Source organism: Echeneis naucrates, chromosome 23, assembly GCF_900963305.1.
Source record: "Echeneis naucrates chromosome 23, fEcheNa1.1, whole genome shotgun sequence".
Taxonomy (NCBI): Eukaryota; Metazoa; Chordata; class Actinopteri; order Carangiformes; family Echeneidae; genus Echeneis; species Echeneis naucrates.
This window is the reverse complement of record NC_042533.1, coordinates 1,687,417-1,712,504: the sequence shown is the minus strand read 5'-3', so window position 1 is coordinate 1,712,504 and position 25,088 is coordinate 1,687,417. Positions and strand designations below refer to the sequence as shown.

Genomic DNA, 25,088 nt, shown 5'->3' with positions numbered 1-25,088 from the left:
ATTAAAAACGTACGGGTCACTTCAAATGGCAGAGAAGTAGAAATAGCGTTTTTTTTTTTTTTTTCAACTTCTTTATTGTGATGTAATTCATATTTAAAAGTTTTTCTAGATGGATACAACAGTGGACAAAGTACCAGTGTGATTATTTGTTGGTTAATGCTTTGGGGTTTACACACAATAATCCAAGTCACCGATGAGGACTCACCACGTTCCAGGAGGTGTACATGTTCAGTTTCATTGGCAGAAAATGTGTGTTTGACGTGTAAACACAGCCGCTGATGGTGGTGTAACACTGCGCCAAGATCAGTAGGTTAAAAATTCTAATAACTTTGGGCTCTAGCAGAGAAAATCCAACACTTAAAAACTTGGCTCAAAGTGTGGCAGCTACAGCAGCACAAGATTTAAAAAGTTTTGAGGAGTTGCGGACAGAAAGTTGGAGGGTAGAAAAAAATAATAAAAAGGTAGGAGGTGTCAGGCAGAGAAGTTTGTGGGGGAGTCTGAGATTGCTCCGTGAAAAGCGAGTGTGATGGAGTATACAGAGATACAAAGTGTGCCATTGGGGGGCTGGGGGTGGCGGGGGAGGACTGGGGAGTCAGATATGGGTCCAGTGGTCATCGTTCCTCCTGAGATTCATCCCCCTTTTCCATTTAAAAGATGTGATTACACCGCAACAAATACGCGCACACGCTTTCACACATACGCTGCCGGCGGTGGTGATCCAATTTAAGGGGTAGGAGGGGAGGGATAAGGAGATGGAGGGAGCAAAGAGGCGAGCGAAGGAGTGAAAAGCAGGAGTGTAACAGAAGCAAGGAAGGAAAGAAGAGGAGAGAGAGAGTTTCTCTCCTCCCTCTCTCTCTCGTTTGTCATTCTGTCTGCGCCGTATGCAGATGAGGAGCTAATATGATATCTCTGCTGAGCTGATGGATGCTTAAAATGATATGGCAACCCTGAGCAGCCTCGCCGCATGCTGCCTGCCAGGGATGGTGTGTGAGTGCGCGCGCGTGTTTGTGTGTGTCGCTCACAGAAAGCCATATCTGAATCGTTGTGGCGGTGACACATTCTCTCAAACTTCCGACAACTTCTCTTCTTTTTAGCTGTTCGTGGTTAAAGGATAGCTGAAGTTAGTGGAGGTTGTCATGTGGTGGTAATGAGGGATGGGGGTGCTGATGAAGAATGAGGTGGGGCGGGGGGCTGATTGGATTCTCCGTAGACATCATTAGCTGTAACTCGGGAACTTGGATCCTGTTTTTACGGCTTGGTCTATGACTGATGGTCCACAAGTCGTGTCGGGTTTGTCTGCAGCGATCGCTGTGACGTCGCACAAAGCAGCAACGTTAGCTGTTTCCAACCTGTTCAGTTGCCTGAATTCTCACGTTTTGGACCTCTTTTGACTTCTCCGTGCTGCCCAACGTCACATTGGAGAAGCTATAACTCATGATTCTAAATTTCCATCTGTTCTCTCTTTCATGGCGACAATTCGATAAGATGATTGAACCCAGCAACAGTTAACAGCCGTTTAGCTATTTAGCTTAGCAATGGAAAGCCTCTCTATTGTGTTGTTGAGCTACGTCTTCTATTCAGAAATACTTTGTGTTTGGAAAAACTGCAGCTGAGACAGTAAAAATGCACATCAATGGCTCGCTGCGTGAACGGCTCGATCAATATTCAATCAAAATTTGTAATATTCATCATATTAAAGGTCAGCGTGGATAGTTGCTGGCTCCTGGAAAGATTTTAAGGAATCACTGATGCTGATATAAATGAATGTTTTACATCTGCAACGCTGAGTGACTGAGTTTTGTGTATGTACAGCGTGCATCTGTCTGTGTGTGTCTTTTTTCCACATTGTCATGGCGGTAATGAGGAGTGGGGGTGGCAGTGAAGACTGAGGGATTGGATTCTCCACAGACTTCATTAGTTAAAACAAAGCCAGTTGTCCATTTGGGCTCTTTCACAACCTAATTGATATTGATTTAATGATTTGCTCAAGGGTGATTTAAAAGCATGTTTGGTGTAATCGTCAATGCTGTTTTTCCTCCCGCTCTCCCTCTCTCTCTCTGAAGGAGGCATTAGCGCTCCATCCTTCTGCTAACAAAAATAACTGCTTCTGCTTTCTGATGAAGTGCCTTTCTCTCCCCAAGTTGACTTTTCTCTTCAACTCACACTGAACATCCCGTGGCTTTTTTTTCTACACCATCTCCTCCCCACTTCGTGATTTCATCACCGTCACCACATTATGTGACATAATTGAGAAAACTCCAGGGAGATAATTCTTCTTTTCTACCTAATTTCCCCTCCGCAATCGAGGCTTGTCAGCCCGAAGAATTAGCGAAGTGTTATCTTTTTGTTGTGGACTCTTCAGCCACGATCGCACTGATAAATCGTCACCCTCTGCCGTAACTGGATAATGATAGTTATCATAAATGGTTAGCGGTTGGCTAAGTGAAGCATTGAGATCAATGGCAGTGGTGTTAGCGTTAGAATGAAGGAGGCCTTTTATCATGTTGATGGATGGCAGGCCTGTCTTTAATGTGACATGTTATGATCATATCAATTTGTCCTCGGTTCTCATCGACATCACTTTATTGCCTCTCCGTCTCTCACAGTCCATCACGCCACACTGTAAATTCAGACTTGAAATGGCAGCGTGCCACTACGCTCCATAAACCAACCATACCTCTTCCTCTGCCGCTTCCCTCCCTCCCTCTCTTCTCTCGATCTGTCTGGCTTGTGCTTGTTTCCTTCTCTTTAATCCACCTAGTTCCAACTCTATTTTGATACCTTTCTTTCTCTATTTACCGTCCTCCTCCCCTCAAACCTTGACAGGCATCGGCAGGCAGCCTGAACGAAAGAGTGAGGGAATCAGACTGGGATTAAAATGTAATATCAGACTATTAAAGAGATTAGTGGCTGACATTTTGCTGTCTGAGCTACCCTCCCAGATTGGGGGGATAGCTCAGACTCATGGCATTCATGATATTGATTTATTTCTCGGCTTCTTTTATTGGTTCCCATTCACGTGGACGGCAATAGATCTGATATGGTGGCATTTTATGAGGCACCTTGTCACCGGGGGCCTTTGGTGCTAAGTAACTGCCGACCGGCTGCCAGGAATGATTGTTTAGGGAAGTGAAGTTTATTCATCAAATGTTTAGTTTTGAAAGAGCAGCAACACGAGGGCGGATAAGGACAAGACTGACTTCTTTTTTTTTTTTTTTTTTTGGCGAGTAGACAAAAGCAAGGTCCCGGTATTGAACCAGCTAATGAAAGCCTCAGATGGAACAGCATCACCACAAAAGGGCCTTAATTATTTCCAATTATGCCAAACCATCATTTCTGCTCAATTGTTGCACATCCTCAATGCTAACAAGGTGGCAGGACGTGATCGAGGTACCCTTTTAGTCTCTCTGTCAATACCTCTACAAAGAGACACGAGCGGCACAGGCCGGCCATCAAAGGAGAGCATTAGCTGCACTCACATTTCTACATATCTACGCATTCATGCGTTTTACGATCCGTTTGTTTCCAAGCTCCATATCCATCAATCCATCCGTCCGTCCATTCAGACCTTTATGTTCCGCCAAGCGTCGGTTCAGGAACCCAACAATCATGACTAATACGACTTTTGACAGTAAAACAGAACAGCTGTTCCCTATGATGCGATTTGAACTTGGTCCTGTGGTTAATTGTCTTTAACAACAACAACAAACCAACATCTGGGTTTAATCATCATTTAATCGTCCTGGATATGACTTACAAAGCACATTAAACTAATCAGAATTAAACATGGCTACATGAAGTAACCGTGTGTCCTTTTAGTGCTGAGTTTCCAAGTAATAACTCTTATTGAACCGTGAGTTAACCCCGCAGCAAATAGTGGCTGTTGTACAAGTGCTGTGATGCACTCAGGGTGTCCAGATATCGGAAATGATGGACATGCCAGATGGTGACGCCACCTCATCCATTATATTAAACCACCGCAGCTCTGCAGCCATCGTTGCCACTGTCAGTGGGTGTATGTTTGGTGATTTATGCTTGAGATGACGAATGCAGCAAAACGAATGCAGATTTAAAGCAGCTCTTCAAATCTCTCTCTAATCTTTCTACAGCCACAGTGCCACCTTCAGGAGCGGAGGCCTTTACAGTGACCTCCAAAACGAGCGACAATCTGCATTATATCTACGTTAGACATTTCCCTGCTCTCCTCTCCTTCCATGTTCACCCGGCAGCGGCCTCACTCTGTGCGCCACGCAGGCCGGCATCACCCCCCCCATCAGGACCTTAATGTATCTCAATTTAACCACTTCCGTAACAAGCACACACACACCCTGCCCTCGCTGCCTTTCTTTCTCTTTCACTCTCTGACACACACACACGCTCAGTTTATTGTGGTGCGATCTGCAACGGGTCAGGGAGGGCGGCATCAGTAATGCGTGACGCGTGCCTCCATAACGCCGACCTCATTTGCATGTGTGAGGAGGTCTGGACTAATGGAGCTGATCTGTTGCGCTGTTATTAAATGGGGGAAAGAGAAGGGGAGGTGTGTGTGGGGGGGTTATTAAAGAGGAGGAGGAGGAGGGAGGGTGAGACAAAAAGAGGGGAGGTCTTCTCTCCTCTCCCAGAGGCATGATGGATGAGTAAGGAGTCTCCCCCTGCACTGAGTTTAGGTTGTCGTACAATTTGCACTTGTCACACAGCAACACATACATGCTGTGTGTGTCTGTGTGTGTGTGTGTGTGTGTGTGCATGTGTGCGGCCGGTCTGCATACCCTTTGAATATCACGAGGTAAATGAGGCCTAGCGCACAACTACCACTTCTCCCTTTTGTTCACCCTTTACCGCTCAGGTCGGTTCTCTCGCTGCATTTAAATGCCCTCAATATGTCACACGTGCATGCATGAACACATGCATCCCTGCTAAAACACACACACACTCACCGACACATACACACTGGATAACACCTGCCAGAGCACGTGATTCAGATTCTTTTTATAGCACATACATGCAGAGTTTTACTGCAGCGTGTTACAGTATAACGGCCATTTCCCAGCAATTCCGCCATTAAACTGCTCATCAGCGTCGTTCCCTTTGGATTGCCGGCTGATATATTGTAAAATAATGCTTTATTATTGCAATAATCTCGTATAGTTTCCATACTGAAGTCAACGGTCCCAATGCTGTTTTTCATCATGAGGGAATCAATGGGACACGATGACGCCGCTGTTGTACGACCCAATAAAAGGCCTGAAATATGTTGATGTTCCTCAAACTAAAGTAATGAGAATGTTCTCTTTCCCTGCTGTCCAACTCCGACCGCTCCTGCCGCGCCATCACCTCCTACGCTGTCTGTCCACATGCTTCACAAACAAATAACAGTTTTTCTAAATTATGGCTGAGCACATCGCTCCTGGCAGCAGCTCAGAGCCTCCAGGAGGACGATGGCGGGCGTGATGGCGTTTTTTTTCTCTCTCTCTCTCTCTGCGGCGTGCAGATGGACAGCAGACGGGAGAGTTTCTATGTAGATTTTTAAACACTTTTAAATCACCATTAAAACCGTTAAAGCAGCTCTAATCAAGTTGACGGCAACAACAACAAAATAAAAACCTTCCAGTTAGATTTCAGACGGGATAGAAAATGAATATCGTTTTTCCTCGACTCATACAGTGAAGGCGGCATCATTGAGGCGGTGATAAATGAAACGGCAGCTCGTGGGTGTCGTTCAGGTCTCCGTGTCATCCAGTCCGCGTCCCCCCTTCAGCGCTTTGGCACCGCCGTCTAACAGACTCATCCTCCAATGGGAGAGTGTGGATCCTTCTGGAGGCGGGCCAGTCGGCCACATCTGACATCATCTAAAGAGCTGGCACAGTTTGTCGGAATGACACTGGCTGTCTCTGCCACACAAACACACCGCGCACAGACACACACACAAGTAGACACCTGCGATGGAGATAAGGCTGAGACGAAGAAGGAAGTGGGAAGTCTACAGAGGGTGTGAAAGTCAAGTGTGTGAATGTATTTATCAGTGTTTTGAAGATGTCTGTGTGTGTGTGTGTGCTTGCGGCGTGCTGATTGGTCTGGGATTGTGGGTACGGTATGTGCGGCGGGTTGTATTTCTGAGAGAGGCAGGATGGCAGGTGAGAAGGAGAGAAGTGTTAAAATGAGAGAGAGAATTGTTAGAATGACACAGATGGGATGCTGAGAGGAAGAGGAGGAGGAGGAGGAGGAGGATGAAGGGAAAAAATCATTTTAGAAAACAAAGAGGATGACGAGAGCAAGACGCAGTCTTCAGCAGGTAGATATTAAATTGATCCAGTGCTGATCCAATCAATAAGCCAATCAGAGTCATCTTTATACACAGATCATGTAACAGTTTTATGAAACATGTTCAGGTTTCAGGCCCTTAAAGGTCCTAAAGGTCAGCACGGTCCAAAGATTCTCTAAAATAGAACCTGGACCTGATTTAGAATCAAAGCTCTCAGCCTGATGAGCCGTAACACTGAGATGACGAATCTTTCCACAGATATCAACACTTCAAATAAACCACAGTCAAATATTATCTGCTTCATTGTTAGAGATGGAAGATCTGAAACTAAATGATTAAACCAATAATGAAAATGATCTTTCATTTCCTGCCTAACTGATGCAGGTTATAAGCACGAGGCCTTGGAAACCTGACGTTTCTATAAACTGATCTGAACTGCAGCACGTGTGAAATGATTAAAGCTCCAACGTGGGAGCGGTCTTGTCATTGTTCCTGTGAGACCCGGATCATGGTGTCTCCCCTCATGTAGCACTAATCACAGTATGTCTGAAATCTGCCCGTGGTCCTCGTCGGGTCCCGCCACCTGCTCTGTCTTTGCGTGGGCTCCGGCGCCGCCGCCCGGAGGAGTCTGGCGCGTTTGGGTTCCGTTTTACGTCTGTTGCCGGGCGAGCACCGGCAGGAGTTTGCACGCTGGTTTCGCACACGCAGCCAAAGAGCTGTCTGTCGTCAACCATAAGTCTGGCTCGTTTCCACCTGGACGCTGTTTTCCCATCTGCTTCCATATCAGTCAGATCAGTTCTGACCCACATCCTGCCGACCAACAGCGGCCAGATGATCGTCCAGAAAATGCCATTTTTCTTTTCAACATTCATCCCTTACTTTCTTTTTTTTTTTAAGTAGCTCAGAAGTGACGAAACTAATGTCGAGAATTAAGACAGGAAGTTGTACTGATGTGGAATTTTTAGGGGCTCTGGTTTATTGTTGCTCAAAGTTGGCAGGACAAACCTCCATTAAGGCCGTTGTCACTCAAAACACCAGCTATGATCACCGAAACGTCTGGCTTTTGTCTCCAGTGGCTCAGATTTCAACTGGCTGCAATGACTGCAGGTTTTTATCAGCAACGGTGGAAACAGCCCTCGGATAAACATTTTCACCTCCTTTTCCTGCCGTAAAATCTCCAAGGCGCAGACGCAATCCAGCACATCTTCCTCTGGGAGGGAGCTAAAGCTTCAAAATATCTTTTTAAAAACACACAATCGGCAATCAGAATCTCTCGCAGAGACTCCGACGCTTTTACACAAGCACAAAAAAAAAAACCCTGAGATAAAACGTGACAGATCCGGCTTTATCAGTTCGCACGGCGGTTGGCGGCTTGCTTTCCCTCCCCTTCGAGTGCATGTTATGACAACCCTCCTTGCAGTTGTGCGTCCTCAGTCTCAGCACAAAAGCAAACTCGACGGCAGCGAGTCAGCAGTTTTTATCCGCAGGTTTAAAAAGAGATTTGTTGGAAACAGAAGAATTTATTCAAACATGACCAACAAATTCTTATCAACGGCCAAAGATTCAGGATGTTAACTCAATACAAAGCAGGCTTGAGTTTAAAAGTTACGTGACTTCAGGTGAAGAGTCGTTTGGCTCTGTGATGATTTTATTCCAGCTTGGAGCAGATTTAGACTCATGTCTGCACTTTAAAAAAAAAAACAACAACCCTTTGTCTTGAATGAAAATCCCTGCCGCTGTGGATCTGTCGGATTTCATCACCCGCTTCGTATCAGCTCAGAGAAGAGACTTCAGTGTCGTCACAACCGTGAAGTTACTTCAACAAACTTTTATTGGGATCTCTGTTACACTGAAGCTGCCGTGCATGTTTTAATATCCAGTTTAATAAGTAATGCGTGTATACATGCACGTAGATTAAAAAATATGAGAGCTGGAACTGTGTGTGTGTGAGTTGAGTATGTGTGTGTTTGATGTTCCATTTACCCTTTTTCATAATTCATGGTGGTGGGAAAATGGACTGAAGTGAGCGGAGGTGGCTATTGTGTGTGTGTGTGTGTGTGTGTGTGTGTGTGTGTGTGTGTGTGTGTGTGTGTGTAGCGGGATAACAGGATGTGTGTTTGCTGTTGTCGGAGATGAAACAGACAAGGGTGTGTGTTTGAAATGCAAAGAGCGGTGATAGCTGTGATTGGCCGCCGTGTTGAGGAGGAGCGAGGAGGTTTTTCTCATCATTTCATCATAACACACACACACACACACATGCAAACGCACACTCACTCACTCTCTTACACACACACACACACACAGTGTTAATGATAGTATTGTAAATTTGTTATTATTTTATTTACCTCTGACATTAAACCTGGAATAATTTAGTACAACTCTAAGCTCTGGAGGGGGGTTGTATATGTTGTATGTTTGTGTGTGTGTGGTTGTGTTGCGTTTAGTGTAACTCTGCGCTTACAAACATCCAGTGCCGGGGCCTGGGGACCAATTTATTTACATGCAGTGGAAGAGGAACTGAGAAAGGAATAAAACAAAAAGAGCAGGAGTGAGGAACAGCAGGGAATTATGGAGAAAAGTTTCTCTGCTGTTTCCAAGGACGGACAAGGTCAATTTACTATTTAGATGGCTCAATGTTTCTCTCTGTGTGTGTCTGTGTGCGTCTGTGTGTGTGTGTGCGTGCGGTGCCAGTGTCTTCAGTGCTTTCGATCATCCCTGCAGAAACAGCACCTTCAACAGCACCCAGCTGTTTGACTTAATAAGCAGCAAAACTTCATTCAACACGACCGAATCTCTGCAGCTCCTCCTCGTTTTAGTTTAGAGGAACCAAAAAAAAAAAAAAAAAAATCAGCGCAACATCCACAAACGATGCAAATGCCCACCAAAGTCCGTCGTCACCGGAGATAATGTGTGTTTGTTGTGCAGACAGCTAATTACAGCCAGCCGTTGTGTTTTATGGTTGGATGACCTCCATCAGTCCACCTTAAGAGGTTCAGATTGGTTGCACATGGATACTCATCCCTCCTTTATCTGTTGCGCAGCCTTAACTGCCTTTTTCTCATTGTAACCATGACGACAATGACACGTTTTAACGCAAGCCCGCGACGGGTTCCTGAATTGAATTAAACTTAAACCTTTTTCGCAAACTTGACCTCCTTTTTTATTATTTTGAACTCAACATTGTTCTGTTGTCTGTCGCACAACTGTGACGAAAATCCAAAATTTGTTTTGTTGTCCCGTTTTGTTGCAGATTCACAGTATTTTTCTTCCTTTATTGTGTATTTCTTTTTTTTTTTTTGTATGTTTGTTTTTGTTATTGGGGATCAGATTAACAACAGATGTTCATCAGTTGAAAAGAGTAACAAAAAAACAGTTGGAAATTTTTTACATTTTTTTATCAACCTTTTCACAAATCTGTTTTCTTTTCGACTTGCAGGCAGGACGCCAGCGACCTCTCTGGACCGATACAAAGGTACCGTTATACATCTTTTATAGTTTGTCTTTGCCTTTGGCTTCCTCGCTCCTTCTCTTCCCTTCGGCCTCGTCCTCAGCGAGGCGTGCTGTGTCTCCAGGCGTCACGCCAAAGACTGACTGCTGACTAACACACTGGAGTGCTGTTGGCGGTGATTTTGGGCGGGAGATCGTCGAAGGGCAGGACACAGATGAGATGAGGTGGTGGCTTTAAAAAGAGAGAGGAATAAGGGGTGAGAAAAAAAAGGGGAAATTGGAAAGGAGGGATGTGATTCAGCGTCAGATCTTCGGCCGAGGAGGGTCATTAAACTAAACCCTTCGGCGACAGAGCGGCAGATCAAGCGATGGGAGGGCAGGAGGGGCGAAGGAGGTTTAAATAAGGGCCGATCCTAAAATAGCAAAGAGTGATTTCTCATCTGAGGCAGAGTTAACAGGAAAAGGACGAATATTCTGCCCTGAAAACCATCAATGCTGACCCCCCCGCCTCCTTTCTCCCCAATATGGCGAGAGACAGCGGACACTTTTTCATCTGCACCATCCGTTTAACATCACAAGAACCGCCATGAGGAATTACAGTGCGGCTGTAATGCTTTATGATCAGGATTACAGCCGCAGACGGGCCTTACTGCTGCAGCGCTCATTAAATATTACAGTTTGCATGAACGACAAGTGAAGCCAGTCGCCCTGAAATCAGCCGTCATCAGCTGTTGTGTTAATATACGGCTTTGTTGTCAGATTTGTGTGAACTGTCCCTTTAAACACTAGTGGTCTGTGTAACGGTGGATATGTGTGCATGTGTATCTCTGAAATTGGGTTTGAGAGGTTGGAAATTCAAACACAATGATCCTATTGTGCGCTCGACAGTGCTGTTGGTCTCCTGACCGTCTCGTGATGCTGTCGAATCACGTTTTGTTGCTCGAGTTTTTTCACATCCTGCTCGGCTCTTTCCCGCTTTTCTGTTGCAATCACGCGTCCTCTGTTTTCCCATTGGTCTATCCAACAAATATGTCAAATTGCCAAAAAAAATAAATAAAAATTTCCACACCGGCTCAACACAACGCTGCTGAAGGGCGGCCCTGCTGGTCTGTGGGTTTTATTTTCCTGAAGTCTTTGGTCTGAAAATGTTTGGGAAACGCTGCTTTGGACCCTTCCGACAGACATTTTTCATGGTGCGTTCGAGGACACTGCGAAGTGTGAGAAAGGTGAGGCGAGGCGAGGAAACGAAAAGATGGAAACATAAATATTGTGTGAGAGACAAACCGTTTGAGTTCGAGCTGCTCTTTTCTGGTTTGTTTCTGAGTGACAAACAAACTAAATTAAAAGACAAAGGTGAGGAAATGTGATGTGTCAAGTTGGTTTGAAGTCTGTGAGCTGCTTTTCATTCTGCGGTGAAATGAACTGGATCTAATTGCTCCCAGGAAAGGAAGGAATCCATAATTTAATTTATTATTTTTTTTTTATATATATTTGAAAACACTCAGCGGTAATGCAAAAAATGTGTGCTTTTAATGGGGTGGATCATGCAACCTCTGATGTGGTCTTTTAAGTAACTCAGTTGCTGTTCGGATTTAACTTTTCCTTTTTATCACTTCAACCTGTAAACAAACACTCGGCTCTTCGGTAGCACAGAAGGAAAAAAAAGGGGGAGTGAAATGTTGTTCTACATCATTTGGTATTGCTTAATAATAATTACAGGCTTCATGTTGGAGCTTTAATGTCCCTATAGGCTAAAAAGCTGCACTTGATACACAGCAGCAGGTAAACCAGCCCGATTTAAAAAAAAAAAAAAAGGAAAAAGATCCGGCAGAGAGCGAGACGCCGGAGGAGTTGAGGGAGGAAAAGAAAGAGACGATGACTGTGGCTGTGAATAATTAGGCAAAATAGTTTGCTTTTGTTTTTCTCTCTGATTGGAGAAAATAGGCGAGGCTGTGACTGCCGCATGAGCTCACACACACACAAACGCTGTGTGTTACACGCTAATCCGCCACACAGCTGCGTCATTCTGGAACGTGTGTTTACTTCCTCTCTGCTCTCCACCGCCGCCGCCACCACCACCACATCCACCGCCGACCCCCCACAATCCCCTGCAAACACACACACACACACAAACAAACGCACACAATCACACAAAAGAGAACTGGGCGAATAATTTGATCCTCTGTGCTCTCCACCTCTAATGAAGCTCTCTGGCGGTTTGACTGACACCCGGCTCGTTATTTAAGCGTCTGTTTTGGGCCGGGAGGAGGAAGAGGAGGAGGAGGAGGGAGAACGTGGAAACAAGGGAGCTGATGGAGAGTGCAGGGTAGGGAGGACGGAGGTGGGTGGTGGGGCGGGGGGGGGGCAGGAAATGAACACAGACTGGAGAGATGGAGGAGGAGAGGATTATGGGAGAAAAGGAGTGCGGTGGAAAAAAAAAGAGATGGAGTGGAGTTTTAAATGAGCACGACGGCAATCAAGAGGAAAGGAGGAGGAAGAGTTGATGCCGGAAACAGGGGCGATAAAGGGTGTGGGGGGGGTTGTGTGCAAGTGTGCGTCTGTGTGTGTGTGTGTGTGTGTATAATTGCAGGTCTTTGTGCTGATAATGTTCTTTGAAGGCACACAGCTGATAATTAGCGAGCGTGGCTCCACAGATGCCTTTCAGCGTTGGTCATTATAAGCCGCAAACCTACTATTGGCTCTGACATGGCCTGCTGACACGGGGAGGACGCCACACACACACAAACACAAACACGCACACAACGCACACTCTCATGCAAAAATACAGATATCGGCGTAAACAAGAGTTGATTAGTGTGTGAATAGCATCAGCTCACAAGTGGAACAGATACAACAGCTCTCCAAAGGCCTCAAGCTCCTTTGGCACGAGGGCTGCAGGTGTGTGTGAGACGCACAAACACACACACAGATACGCAGACGTACACTTCCTGTTTACAGAGACAGCAGAGACTGTAATTACAGGGATTCACACAATGTGGCGTCCCGGCACGCTGCGTCCGTTATTGCCTCCCCGGTTGCCACATGACAATGGCGGTCCCTCGCTACAGCGAACCGCTCCTGGCCCCGCCCCCCTCCGGCGTTCTCCTACATCTGAATATCTCTGAGGCAGAACCTGGCTCGCCACAGTCAGAAGAGCACTGGCCTGAGTATTCTCTCCTCAACGGTGACAGTTATCAGTGTTAAAGGATCCTGCCTGGGCTCTAATTTATCCCCCAGTGAGAAAATGTTCGACAACAGATGTAGTGTGGAAGACCCACAAAGACAAACAAAAAAAAAAAACAAAACCCCAAAACAAAACAAAAAAAAGCACTCCCAGTCAGCACAACCATCTTTTGACAGCGAGGAGGAGGAGGAGCTTCAGCTGGACTTATCCATGCACAAAGTAAAATACAGCAAGGCCGTGCGTCTGAACAATCAGGAAGTGGACGCACACTTTCATGGAAAAAAGCAGTGATGCACTCCAGTTTATCTTCTGATTTTCCTTCTGTGTTTCCTCTTAAAATTCACAGCAAGACTTTTTTTTATCTCAGGGAAAAGAGAGCAAGAGCAGCGTGTTCAGCGGCAGGAGGTTGGAGTGTAAAGACCGAAAACACTTAAAGGGTCAGTTCAGCAAGAGACTGTAGAGAGTTATGACATATTGTGGTAACCACGAGGTCACTAAAAGATGGAATCTGTTTGTGTTGTTGTTGTTGTTGTTGTTGTTTTGTATAATGGGTGAGCTGGCCCTTTAAATTGTTACTTCGAGTTCCAGCTTTCAGGACTCGAACCGATTTCCTCTGGTTCAGATTCCTGATTGGGAGTCTGTGCTGGTGTCACGCTCACGGTTCATCCATATTTCATCGGATCACATGAATTATGAAGGTCTGCTAATGGCTGGAAGGGACAGTTGGTGGGAGGAGGAGTGTGTGTGTGTGTGTGTGTGTGTGTGTGTGTGTGTGTGTGTGTCTGTGTCGGGGGGGGGGGGCAGCAGAGGGATGGGTGGACATTTAGGAATCATCTCTTCCTTCATTCACCCCTTCACAATCTGTCCCCTCGCTCTCTCACTCTGAGTGACAATCACACACACACGCACACGCACACGCACATGCACACACATGCACACACACGCACACACTGGGTGGCAGGTGAACATGCAGTGTCTTACTTCTGTGTGTGATTCAGACCATTGACCTGGAACACATTGGGTACTGAGAGAATAAAAACTATTATACACACACAAACACACACACTGTCACGCAGACACAAACGCACACAGACACTGCTGATCTGAGAGTCTGCTGTTGTTGCAAGTCCTCCTAAAAACAATAACAACAATAACTATTTAGTTTAAACTTCTACGTGTATATTTGGAGCTTTTTACTTTTGATGATTTCATTCTCATTAATAATATTGATCATAACAATAGAATAATAATCCCCTTTTCCGTATGGATGCTAAATTAGCTGTTTGCAGCACGTTGTTTTCTTTGTATGGTCGATTAGTGTGTGAACAAATTTTATGTCAATACTTTTCTGTAAATAGAAAAGAAATCTTGTCGTTCTGTTTCAGGATCGATTCGCCGCCTTCATACAAATTTCCTGATTTTCCTTTTCCTAATAAAGTTTTCGTTTTATTTCATCACATTATCAGACAGGCTGCGTTTTTTTTGTTGTTGTCGTTTTTTGTTTGTTTCCAAGATGGTGGCAGTGACAAGACGTTGCCATGGTGATCAGCCACACATTCTGACACAGCTCGTAAATCAGCCCACACACACACACACACACACACACACACACTCAGAGCAGCGTGCCCCTCGGGTTTTCTAAGATAGTGGAGTGTTTTGCTTCCAGCAGATGCTCTCGGAGGACGAGGATGGGGACGGGGACGCGGACGGGGACGGGGAAAGGTGGGTGGGGGGGTGAAGTTGTGGATGTGCCTTTTTTATATTTCAGCGATTTCCTTAAAACAAATATTTATTTATTATACATCTTTTGTTTCTGTTATCATTTGTCATTTGCATTCCACTTCTATCCCAGCGGAAACCTCATTGTTGCTGTAATTAATCGTTATCATGTTCATTTCCAGGCATTTGTTGTTCCCATACCGCCGTGTGTGTGTGTGTGTGTGTGTGTGTGTGTTTGTGCATAGATATAGATATATATCTATATTTATAAATCGAATCACTTTGTCAATAACAGAAGCGTGACTTGAAAAATATCTGCTGCAGTTACATTTCCTCGTTTGCTCCTTTCCATGTTTTTCTTTTCCTGTCTTTAGGCACACATTGCACACTTTTGTGTGTGTGTGTGTGTGTGTGATGCGATGCTGGGGGAACTCGGTGTGACGTTTTTTTTGTTGTTTTTTTTTTTTTTTTCCCCGCTTCCCTTCTCTTTCCAGATGGCTGAGAGACAGGTGAGCCAATTAGCGAGTCTCACTACACAGCAACATCATCACACCGGCGGAGCACGACAGCCGAACACACACACACACACACACACACACACACACACACACACATTCCACATAACTCTGGCGTTAACATCACCGCCACAACACTCTGATGTGCCTCTCCATCCGTCAATATGTCGTCATGAGCTCGTCGATGTTGTTGTTCATATGAAATTGATTTTACAATAAATAAGGATGTTCGGAAATGATGACAAATGATCCTCTAATTTTGGCTTATTATGGCCGGATGAAACATACAGCGCCGTGTGCCTATAGCGTGTCCCAGAAAACAGGCATAATGGGCAGATTTGAATTGATTTACTTGTGTATTCATTTATTTTCAAGGAGCCAAAAATATTTCAGCGAGCCTCGCTGATATTCATTATAATTCTAATGAAGTCGAAATCCTCACAAAAGAGGAGAGAGCGGCGGGAAGACAGCAAGTCTAAACACAACAACAACAACAACAACAGCAACAACCTCTGTCTCTCTCCGTCTCCTCTTTCATCCCTTTCTCTCCCTTTCTACCGCTCCGTTTTCGTTATCGCTCTGTTTCAGTGCTGAGAAGCCGAATATTAGATGCAGGAAATGCAGATTCTGCTGTTAATGAGCCATCAGGCGCTGCGGAAAACGTCGTCACACCTGACCCCATGCGCTCGTCTACCAGCTACTCCTCATATGGATTAATATGATGCGGCACACATATATACAGCTTATTATTTTGACAGCTCCGGTGTCATTAATATTTTTATGCCTCCGTGTCGGCGGCGGCCATGACGCGTTATGTTTTCCACATTGGTCGTCTGCACGTCTTCAAATTTGGCCCAAACATTAACAAGGACTCATTAAAGGCGTCGAAGGTCAAGGTCACTTTGACCTCGTTAGACGTATTTCAGAAAAAGTCGTTGCCCAATGACATGAATTCTAATAAAACAACGTCGACTTCACTGTAACATTGTGACTTTTCACTGAACTCCTCTTCCACATAAATTTCACCTGTCTGGAGACGGCGACTGGTTGACTGAGGTACACAACCGTGCAGCGGTAATTCTAGTTCTTTTTGTTGAGGGATAATTGAGCAGCCATGACGGCTGCCTTCCCACCTAATGGAAGGGGACAAATTAATCTCCCCGTGCTAATGTCTGCAAATGGAACAGAACCAGTCCTGCCACCGCCGTGCTCAACCAACCTGCTGCAGGCAAGCGGGGGGGGGTTGAATCTGAGTGCATCAGCTGATGGAAACCTCTGATGGATATGTTGCCGCTTGTTTAGATTAGATGCAGGTTTACCTGGATATGTTTTCTTATTCATATAGTTTCAGCTTCAAAGGTCTAAAGCTCGACCTCTGTGTGGTCTTTGATTATAAATCAAGTGCTCAGTTGACAACGGATTTGTTTTTCCTGAACTCTACTATATTCATCACCGTGCATCTTCTTCGTGAAATCAACACTTCAAATGAAACACAGGACCTTTAAATTGACATACCCAGTTTAGAACGGCTCACAGAGCTCGTGTGTTGGTTTTTAAGGATGAATAGAAACAGAAAGGAATAGAAAAGAAAGTACTTTGTCCCGTCAGTCCATGTCAGAAATCAAAATGTGTCTCCATTTGTTGGCTTGGCCTCTCAGGAAGGCAAATTGAAAAGTCAGCTGTCGTAGACAGAAACATCATACTGTTAAATGCGAGAATAAGGGAGTACTCTCCTGGAAGATATTCACACTGCTTTGCTCAGTTTTTCACATCAATAAAGACAGAGGTAGTTGTGTTAAGAATGTATAAAGAGAGCTGAGAGACAAAAAAAGAACAGCAAACGATAAAATGTGACATTTCAGGATACATGAAAAGATCAAGAAGGAAACGTCCAACAGAGTAGGATGTGTTGTGGTATTTAAGCTCATTACACCTCCTCATGTAGATTTAGGATTTGATTTGGATTTGGATTCAACAATCAACAGCGACTGCATCAAGAGGACTGAGAGAGCAAAAACCAAAATACTGATGGCAGAAAACTTTCATCATACAGACTGAAGACTGACTTTAACAACACTTGAGACTTTGACTTTATCCAGAAGACTCGCAAACATCTCGACAACAACAACAACAACAGAAAGAAAAAAAAAACATGTACTAATTAGCTTCGTCTGGCTCTAATAAGTCATTAGTAATGGATGAACTTCGTCAGCACTGTTAGGTACGACTGCAGAATTGCAATTAAGTTAAAGTGAAAGAATCCAAAGTAAATAAATATACAAGAAACGCTCCATATTATGCGTCTGCTGCTCGGTAAATCTGACTGCAGCCTCCGTTCATGCTTGTCCATAAAACATGAAGTTTGTAGAGGGAAATGGGGTGGGAGGCCGGGTGAATGTCATCCTATTTTCCCATCTTAATAGCCCATGATCCTGCAACCGTTCTGCCTCCTAAGCCTCTTCCCGTGGATGACCTCCAGGGAAGATTGTGTTGCTGCCGTTGGAGTACAGAGGAGTTGATTACGCGGCAGCGCCGGGGCTTTGTTCTAAGCATATGCCCGTCCTTGGCTTCGGAAGAAGAGAGAGAGAGAGAGAGAAGAAGAAGTAAAGGAGGAATCTTATCTCTCCCTTGGGGTCTTACGTTCTTTCATTCCAGATTGTCTCGGTGACCTTCTGGCCTTCTCCCGGTTCATCTCGACCCTCCTCCTCATCACTTGTTTACTGTCCCATAATGACATTGTCAACGGCAACAATACTTCCGCTTATCGCGAGGTGTCGGCCGCCACAATGGATGAATGCCGCCGTAATGGGAAGGCAAATTCGTCCTGTTGTCATCTCCAAGTCTTTGAAAGCTCTCTTCTACTTGTCCGTGTGTGTTGGTGAAAGATAAGATTAATTCTTCATATCGCCGGCTGATTGCGGAATCTCGTATCTAATGCAATTTTTATTCCTCACCCCTCCCACCCCCTTCTTTCTCTTCCCTCCTTCCCCCTTTTCTTTCAAACTGCAGAGTCAAGCATTTTTTTTCTGGTCTCTTTGGGGTGGTGGTGGGGGGGATCTAAATAATTTATCTGTGTTTTGGTGCATTTTCCCCCTGCTGTACTTAGAGGGAGAGTGGAAAGAAATGGAACAGGGAGCGACAGGAGGAAAGTCGGATGAGTGTTTTTTTTTTTTTTTTTCTTCTTCTTCTTCTTCCTGCTTTTTCTTTTTTGAATGGGACAAACGTGAGCAGCATGCTGACTAGAGTACGAAAGGGGGGAGCGAAGGATGGCGGGAGGGAGGTGGAGAGTGGTGAACCATCGCTCGGCTGGAGAGCGGCCGAAGAGGAGCCTGCAGACTTTGGTAATCCCTCTTTTATTAATGTGAAGCCAAGCTCAGCAGAATGCAGGCTCACAGACATAACAGAGCAGCTCGCAACTGACTGTCTTTAGGCCCGACTGTCTGTCTCTTATATGCAGATCTGCTTCACTGGCACAACTGACCAAGCCCCCCCCCACCCCATCCCCTCCCCCATTTGCCAGGCCAGTAAACTGCCAGTCAATTAAAGCTGCGTTCAGACTCAGTCCGGCCCCAGTCCGGCGCACTTCCGCCCGCAGAGTTGAGCTCTCGAGTCTTTTGATCCCTCTCAGGTCCCGGTGTTTGGCACGGAGAGCATCCTGCGTCCTTGCCGAGCCCTGCACGTTACCATGACAACCTCCCTTACATCACTCAGTGCCCCCCATGTAGCCAATGGGCATTGACCTTTTGCTGTCAGAGTGTGTTAGGGAGGGAGAAACAAAAAGAAAGAGAGAGAGAGAGAGATAGCGGAGCAGGCGTTCGCCGGAAACAATAAACACAACTAGGTTGTTAAATTGTAAACACAATTTTAAAAAGAGTCAGAGCCTGCTCAGTCTGAGCCGTGGCCTCAAGTTACAGCCGTGTCAGGGACGGAGCGTCTACGTGTCCCGTGAATGACAATAACAAGATGCTGGTCTTCAGAAGGCATGATGTCAAGGCTGACGGCGAAGGAGACGTTCCCGACGTGGAACGGTGTGGAAAAAAATTCAAATGATTTGGCGTTGATATTAAATTAGCTGAAAACAGCATTATTTGAATTTGGCGTGTTACCGTCTTGCTGCTTTGCAATAGCAGTCTACTTTCTTTTACTCTCATAGCTAATATATCAAAAAAGAAAAAAAAAAGAAAGAAACAAGTTAGTTGTCTCAGTTTTGCTTCAGTGGTCCTTGATCTGGAAAAGTTTTAAAAACTAGAGGTGCTCAGTCCGGAACCTGTGTTCAGAAACTGGGCCTTTAAAGAGCTTCTGTAACAATGTGATGTCACAACGAGTGACATGGTGTCACAAGAGTTTTCACATTCATTTAGACACATCACTTCAAATAAAACTGTTTTAAAGCGTAATTTATGGGACCTTAAAAACAAGAAGCATTTTTAAAAGGAAGTTCCTGCTTCTTCTCCCCTCTCATTGGTTGGAGGTCACAAATGATCAGAGTCAGAAATCACATAAAAAGCTCGTGTTTACTGACTTGACGTGATTCCAAAGATTACCGAGGCGAAGAGAGCGGTGGAGGGTCCAAAGGGCAAAACACACAGGGACTGTCACTTAGCATCACGTCATGCGACACGCCGGCTTTGCTGCGGAGACGAGAGAAGTCATCAAGATACAGATTTGGTACAGATTCAAAGAGCGTCATTAGCTCAGAAGATGATGTCTGGAAGTCAGGCAAACGTGGCGGCGACGCCTCTCCCAACATCATTGCGGCGTGTCCGGGATCATGCTGGACAAATCAGGGGAGACATTTTTAATGCGCAGCAACATCGGCGAGTCCGCAAAGAACTGAAAAGTTGGGAAAAGTTTGACCGGAGTCACTTCCAGCGGCTGATGAAGCAGGTGGAAAGGTTCCCTAATGCAACTTTAATCACAGAATATTAGCATGAATATTCACTATTACCAGATGATTATTGTCAGCCCTCAAAAGTGGAACATTTGTAGAAGTTAATTGTTTTTTGGTAAATTGAATTCATTGCCTCGTTCAGCCGCTCTGTGCTGCCTCTATTCTCTCTTCGCTGCAATGAACAACAAGCAACATACGATCGGCGGCATCTGTTTGATTGGAGGAAATGCGAGGTTCATTCTGGGCCCCTCATTCGCCACTTGTTTAATATTTTTTGTTCGTGCACTTCGCCATGTGTCAATATTTGTCACCATCGTGTGGCCGCCATTGTGGTTATTTATTTATCTGTCTTTTGGCAGCAGACAAAGTGCGGTGAGAGGCCGGTCCGATTTGAATGATAAACAACAGAGGCGGAAATGGGTAATTAAGTTTGAAGTTAGCAAAAGTGTCTGCTGCATTTTAATGGCGATGGCCCGCGCTCGCCGGATAATTTAGGATTTCAATTGTTGTTGTTTTTCAGTGAAATGCAGGTGTTTTGTGAAGACAGACGATTTTGCCCCGTATGCCAAACATTCTAATGAAGCTCACGTACGATCCATAATTTTAACTATCCCCCACCTGCCAGCTAGTCACACACACACACACACACACACACACACATCGAGTACACAAACAGGCATAGGCATGGCACCTGCACACATACACACAATATGCACTAATGAAGCTGTTCTCCTCTCCTCTCTTTTTCGTTGCTGGCTCAGTGAAACATGCATAAATCATAATAAACAGAGAGATGAATTTTTAATCAGCAGCTCCCTGCCTGTGTCTTCAGCCCCAGCCTCCTATGGGGAGGAGAGGCTGTGATGTGCCAGGTATATGGAGCCGGATCTGGCAGCGCCTCCTTCGGGAGGGCTACTCACTGAGACATGCCTGTCTGGGCCGACTCTTCCTGGCCATGATCTGCTGGACCGGACTGTCTCCCTGGAGACCAGACTGGCCCGACCGAAAACCGTCTGTCTACCTGCGAGGGGTGGGAGGGGCGGTGGGGGGGCTCAGGTCCAGATTCAGCAGGACATCTGAGGAGGAACTGGATGTAATATAGCTGTAAATAAAAAGTATCAGTCAGCCACACCATCACCTGTAGCAGCCGTGCATCAAAATGTATGAGCACAAATAAAATATATATTATACGGCTGAAAGGAAGCGGAAACTGAACAAACTTTCAATATGTTTTCTTCGATTTTTCTTTTTTTTTAAATGTACTGTATAAAACCTTAAATTTCTTTATTTCATTCAAATAATCTCCAGAATTTAGACCGTTTATTGTCTCGGGTAGCCAGATTAGCTATTTCCTAGACTAGCAAGTGTCAATTTAGTCTTTTGTTCCCAGAAAGCTTTTTATTTGTGAAAAACAAAGCAGGAGCAGGTTTGGTAATGTTCCACAAAAGTGATCAAAGCAACCAAATGTATGTTTCTGTATAAAATATATGGGACGCATAAGAGAATTAAGCCCAAAAACTGCAGATATGGTGAGACCCTTCTATCTTCTGAGAGTATTTAATTCCTGTCTGTAATAAATTGAAAATTAAGTGCATGCTTTACTTGATGTTGAACTTGGCCTCCTTCCATCGGTTCAATACGGCTTTACTATGATGTACACGATTTATTTACCTCATAAAAACTTCATGAAAAACGGGGCAAAGCCGAGTTCATGTCGGTTTATTTTCCACTCCGTCTCCAGCTGTACGGCCTCGGTCCGGAGCTGTGCCAAGAACACGGAGAAGATGTGCAGTAAATACGAATAGCGGGCGTCGTCGGCACGGCGCCGCAGGCCGCCGCCGGGGCCCAGTGGCCTTGAATGCAGTCCAGATCTGGACTCGGGGCTCGGCTGTTCCAGAGCTGTAGTATTAGACTCAAATAGGCCCACAACATAACAACATGAGCTGAGCTGTCACAGGGGATTACTTCAGCTAGGCAAGCCAGCGGGGTCTCCACTGCTCTGCTGCTCTACCAGAGAGAGAGAGAGAGAGAGTGGAGGGGTGAGCATGGGGGATGGCGGCGGGGGGGGGCTTGTTTCTGTGTGAGAGAAAAGGAAACAACAGCAGAGGCAGAGGAGCCAGGCGAGAGAAAGGGAAGCGGCTTGTTGAGGAAGACAGACGTGAAAATAAAAAAGGAAGAAGAAGGAGACAGGAAGTGAGCGCAGCCTGATAAGGTGCATTTGTTTGTTTGTAATGTTGGAGCACTCGTCCGAGCTGGGCTTTGTGGGGAGAGTGTGTGTCGATGCTGTGTGCTGCCCCCCTCCTGCAGCCGCCAGCGCAGGATCCATGAGGACCGACGAGCTGCTGCTGAGGTATACGCACGCACACACACACACACACACTGGAGAGAGCACCCATTTTTCTGACCCAGATGCCGCCTTCGTGCATCATCCACCTCGGGGATTGTTGCACTTCCATCGAAGGTGTGGCGTTATTGTTGCATGGTCGGTTTTGTATCAACAAGGTTTGTGAGCATTTTGGTAAGCTCGTGGGGAGGGGGCGGGTTGGTGTGGCAGTTGGGGGGGTGTAAACAAAGTGCAGGTACTGGCTTATCCCGTCATTTGAGAGTATTTGCCGTCTGGGATGGCTGCTCAGGTTTCACTGTAAAACCTCGGAGCTGGGCACTCTCAGCTGGCAGGAGCCTCCTCTGGATCCCTGCAACTGTTTTTCCAGTCAGGCGCAACATCCAGCGCTTTTTCTTTTTTCTTCTTCTTCTTCCTCTTCTACTCTCTCTGTCTCACTTCCTGTCTCTCTGTCTTTGTCTCCGTTCCAACCTCCTCCTCTTCCTCTCCTCTTTCTGTTGTGGCTCCGCTGCTGAAATATTAGGAAGTAGAATTTAACTGACATTGACGCCGTTTACAGCTCCTTTGTTTGCTTTTCTCTTCTGCCTTTAAATTACATATCAGTTGCCACTCACCTTTGACATCATGCATACATATCACTTGTTTTATTCATATGCAGTATTTATCGTACAGTTGTTGTTTTTTGCCCTTTTTCTAATTTGCATATCGGTATTATTCCACCCACATACGTATGAATATGTATAACTTTTATTCTTTTTTCTTCTTTTGGCATGAAGAAATAGAACATCTTGTGGTGTCAGAACTGATTCTGAAGCTTTTTTTTGGGGGGGGGGGTTAAATCCTGAAGTTTTAAATGCAGTTGTTTGTCAGTCTTGTCGCTCTCAAAGCAAACTCTGATCTTGGTCTCGCAGGTTTGGGGATCTGGTTTCGGTACCAGATGTCGATCCGCGGTGACGTGGCATGTTGGTTTGTGGCCTTGACTTTGTAATTTGGCTGTCGGCCACCTTTGTACTTTTCAAACCAGTAGAAACTATGTTTGGATGAGAAGGTGAAGCTGAGTTGGAGTGAGGGCTGGATCTGATCTTTCCTGATTGGGTAGTACAGTCTGTCAATCACGTGGCAGACACGCCCCCTTTCATGACCGGCCAGTGTTATTATTGTAACCAAAGATCTTCCCGCCGTCTTTCTCTGAACGTATCCAAAGAGTTTTGGTGTTTATACGTCACAATCAGTGCAGTCTGTGTTTATTATCGTACCATGACAACCCGTTCACGGAGGGGTCAAAGTTGACAGTTGAAATAAAAAAAAAAAAACTAGTGTGGTTGTTCAAGATGGACACGATGTGCTCCTGCCTTTATAAATAATGATGTTTTTTTCCCCTCCTCAGTCTTTAACTTTAACATTGACGTTGTCAGTTGATTTAAAACCCCCAAAAAAGTAAAAATTGTAAATCTTGACCGCTTTGGGCATTCAAATGGTCTGAAACTTTTGAAGGAAGCTTAAAAAAATGGGGCTGCGTCTCTGTACGGTCTTTCTTAGTTATTTAATTTTATTTATTCAGGTCAATCTCATTTCTGTAGTGTCTGATGAACAACCAGAGAGGTGACGGATGAGGAGGAGGATGGGGGACGGGGCATCGGAGGGCAGTGGGAGAAAAGGAAAAGGCTTCTGTGATGTGAAAATAAGGATGCCCAAACAATCATACCTGACCGTCCCCACCGTATTCCATCTCTCTGAAAATTACACTCCTTTATTTTAAAGTTCCCATTACTCATACATTTTACCTCGCTGGTCACGATTTGTCTGAACTTCCCCCATAACATAAAAGATTGAGACAAACGTCTGCCACACAGCAGATCATGAAAAACAGTCATGCTGAGGTTGACTTGTTTTGCAACGAGTCAACATATTTCATTGATGTTTGCAGGTAGTAATTTATTGCACCATAATTTACTGACTGAATCGGTGAATGCTTCATTGGGTGACAAATGAAATTGCTTTTGAGGCATGCACTTCATTTGCAATTTCCCGATGAAAAATATGACTTTGAACGGTTTCTGCATCAAGCAGGTCGCTCCGAGCGAGAAGCACAGGAGGGGGAAATTTTCCACAGGTTTAGCTGCTGGATGGGACGGGACAGGACGGGAAGGCGGACGGCGTCACATCACTGCCTTTGAAGTGCAGGAGTTTTCCAATGCAGCGGAAAAAGGGAGGACACAGAGTGCGGCCAAAACAATTAGGCACAACTCCATTGTTTTATTTTGAGTCTCCAACGTGGCGAATAGGAAATGACAGAGCGACTTTAAAGTTAAAAAGCTGACTTTTAGCTTTTGTTTCAAGGGTGTTCAGGTCCACCCTCGGGTGAGAATTGTAGGATTCATTTATATTCATGTCATGAACATAAAAGACAAGAAAGACAAGAAGTGTTTCAGGGCCAAACTGTGTTATTCTTCTGATACCTGACCTTGAACCAGCACTGACGGCGCCCGGAGAACGATGTACTGAAGGCACCGAATATGAAAAGAAATGTTCAAATGTAAACAGGATCACGAAGACAGCGAAAGAAAAAACGATCAAGTGGTTTTAGGTCCCGTATCTTGGAGCTGGATCAGGCAGTGTGAGGCGATGGGAGGGTGCCATCTTTCCTCTTCTTCACCCGTCCTCTGAGTGTAGTGGCAGTTAAAATAAGAGCCCGGCACAGTGTGCCTATCTAATGGTGTGGAGGATAT

General features: G+C 45.3%; 1 protein-coding gene across 7 annotated transcripts in view; it reads left to right on the top strand.

Moving 5' to 3' along the window:
- The window catches only part of celf2 (cugbp, Elav-like family member 2), a 155,772-nt gene that overhangs the window by 25,779 nt on the left and 104,905 nt on the right, over positions 1–25,088 (top strand). For 6 of the 7 annotated variants that reach the window (XM_029495551.1, XM_029495550.1, XM_029495549.1 and 3 more), the window contains exon 1: positions 22,154–22,368. In XM_029495551.1, the coding sequence (XP_029351411.1) occupies positions 22,250–22,368 (119 nt within the window). In that variant the 5' untranslated portion in view covers positions 22,154–22,249. Of the gene's footprint in view, positions 1–9,698; positions 9,735–22,153; positions 22,369–25,088 lie in introns of those variants that run through there. The other variant, XM_029495541.1, reaches the window with a different exon arrangement.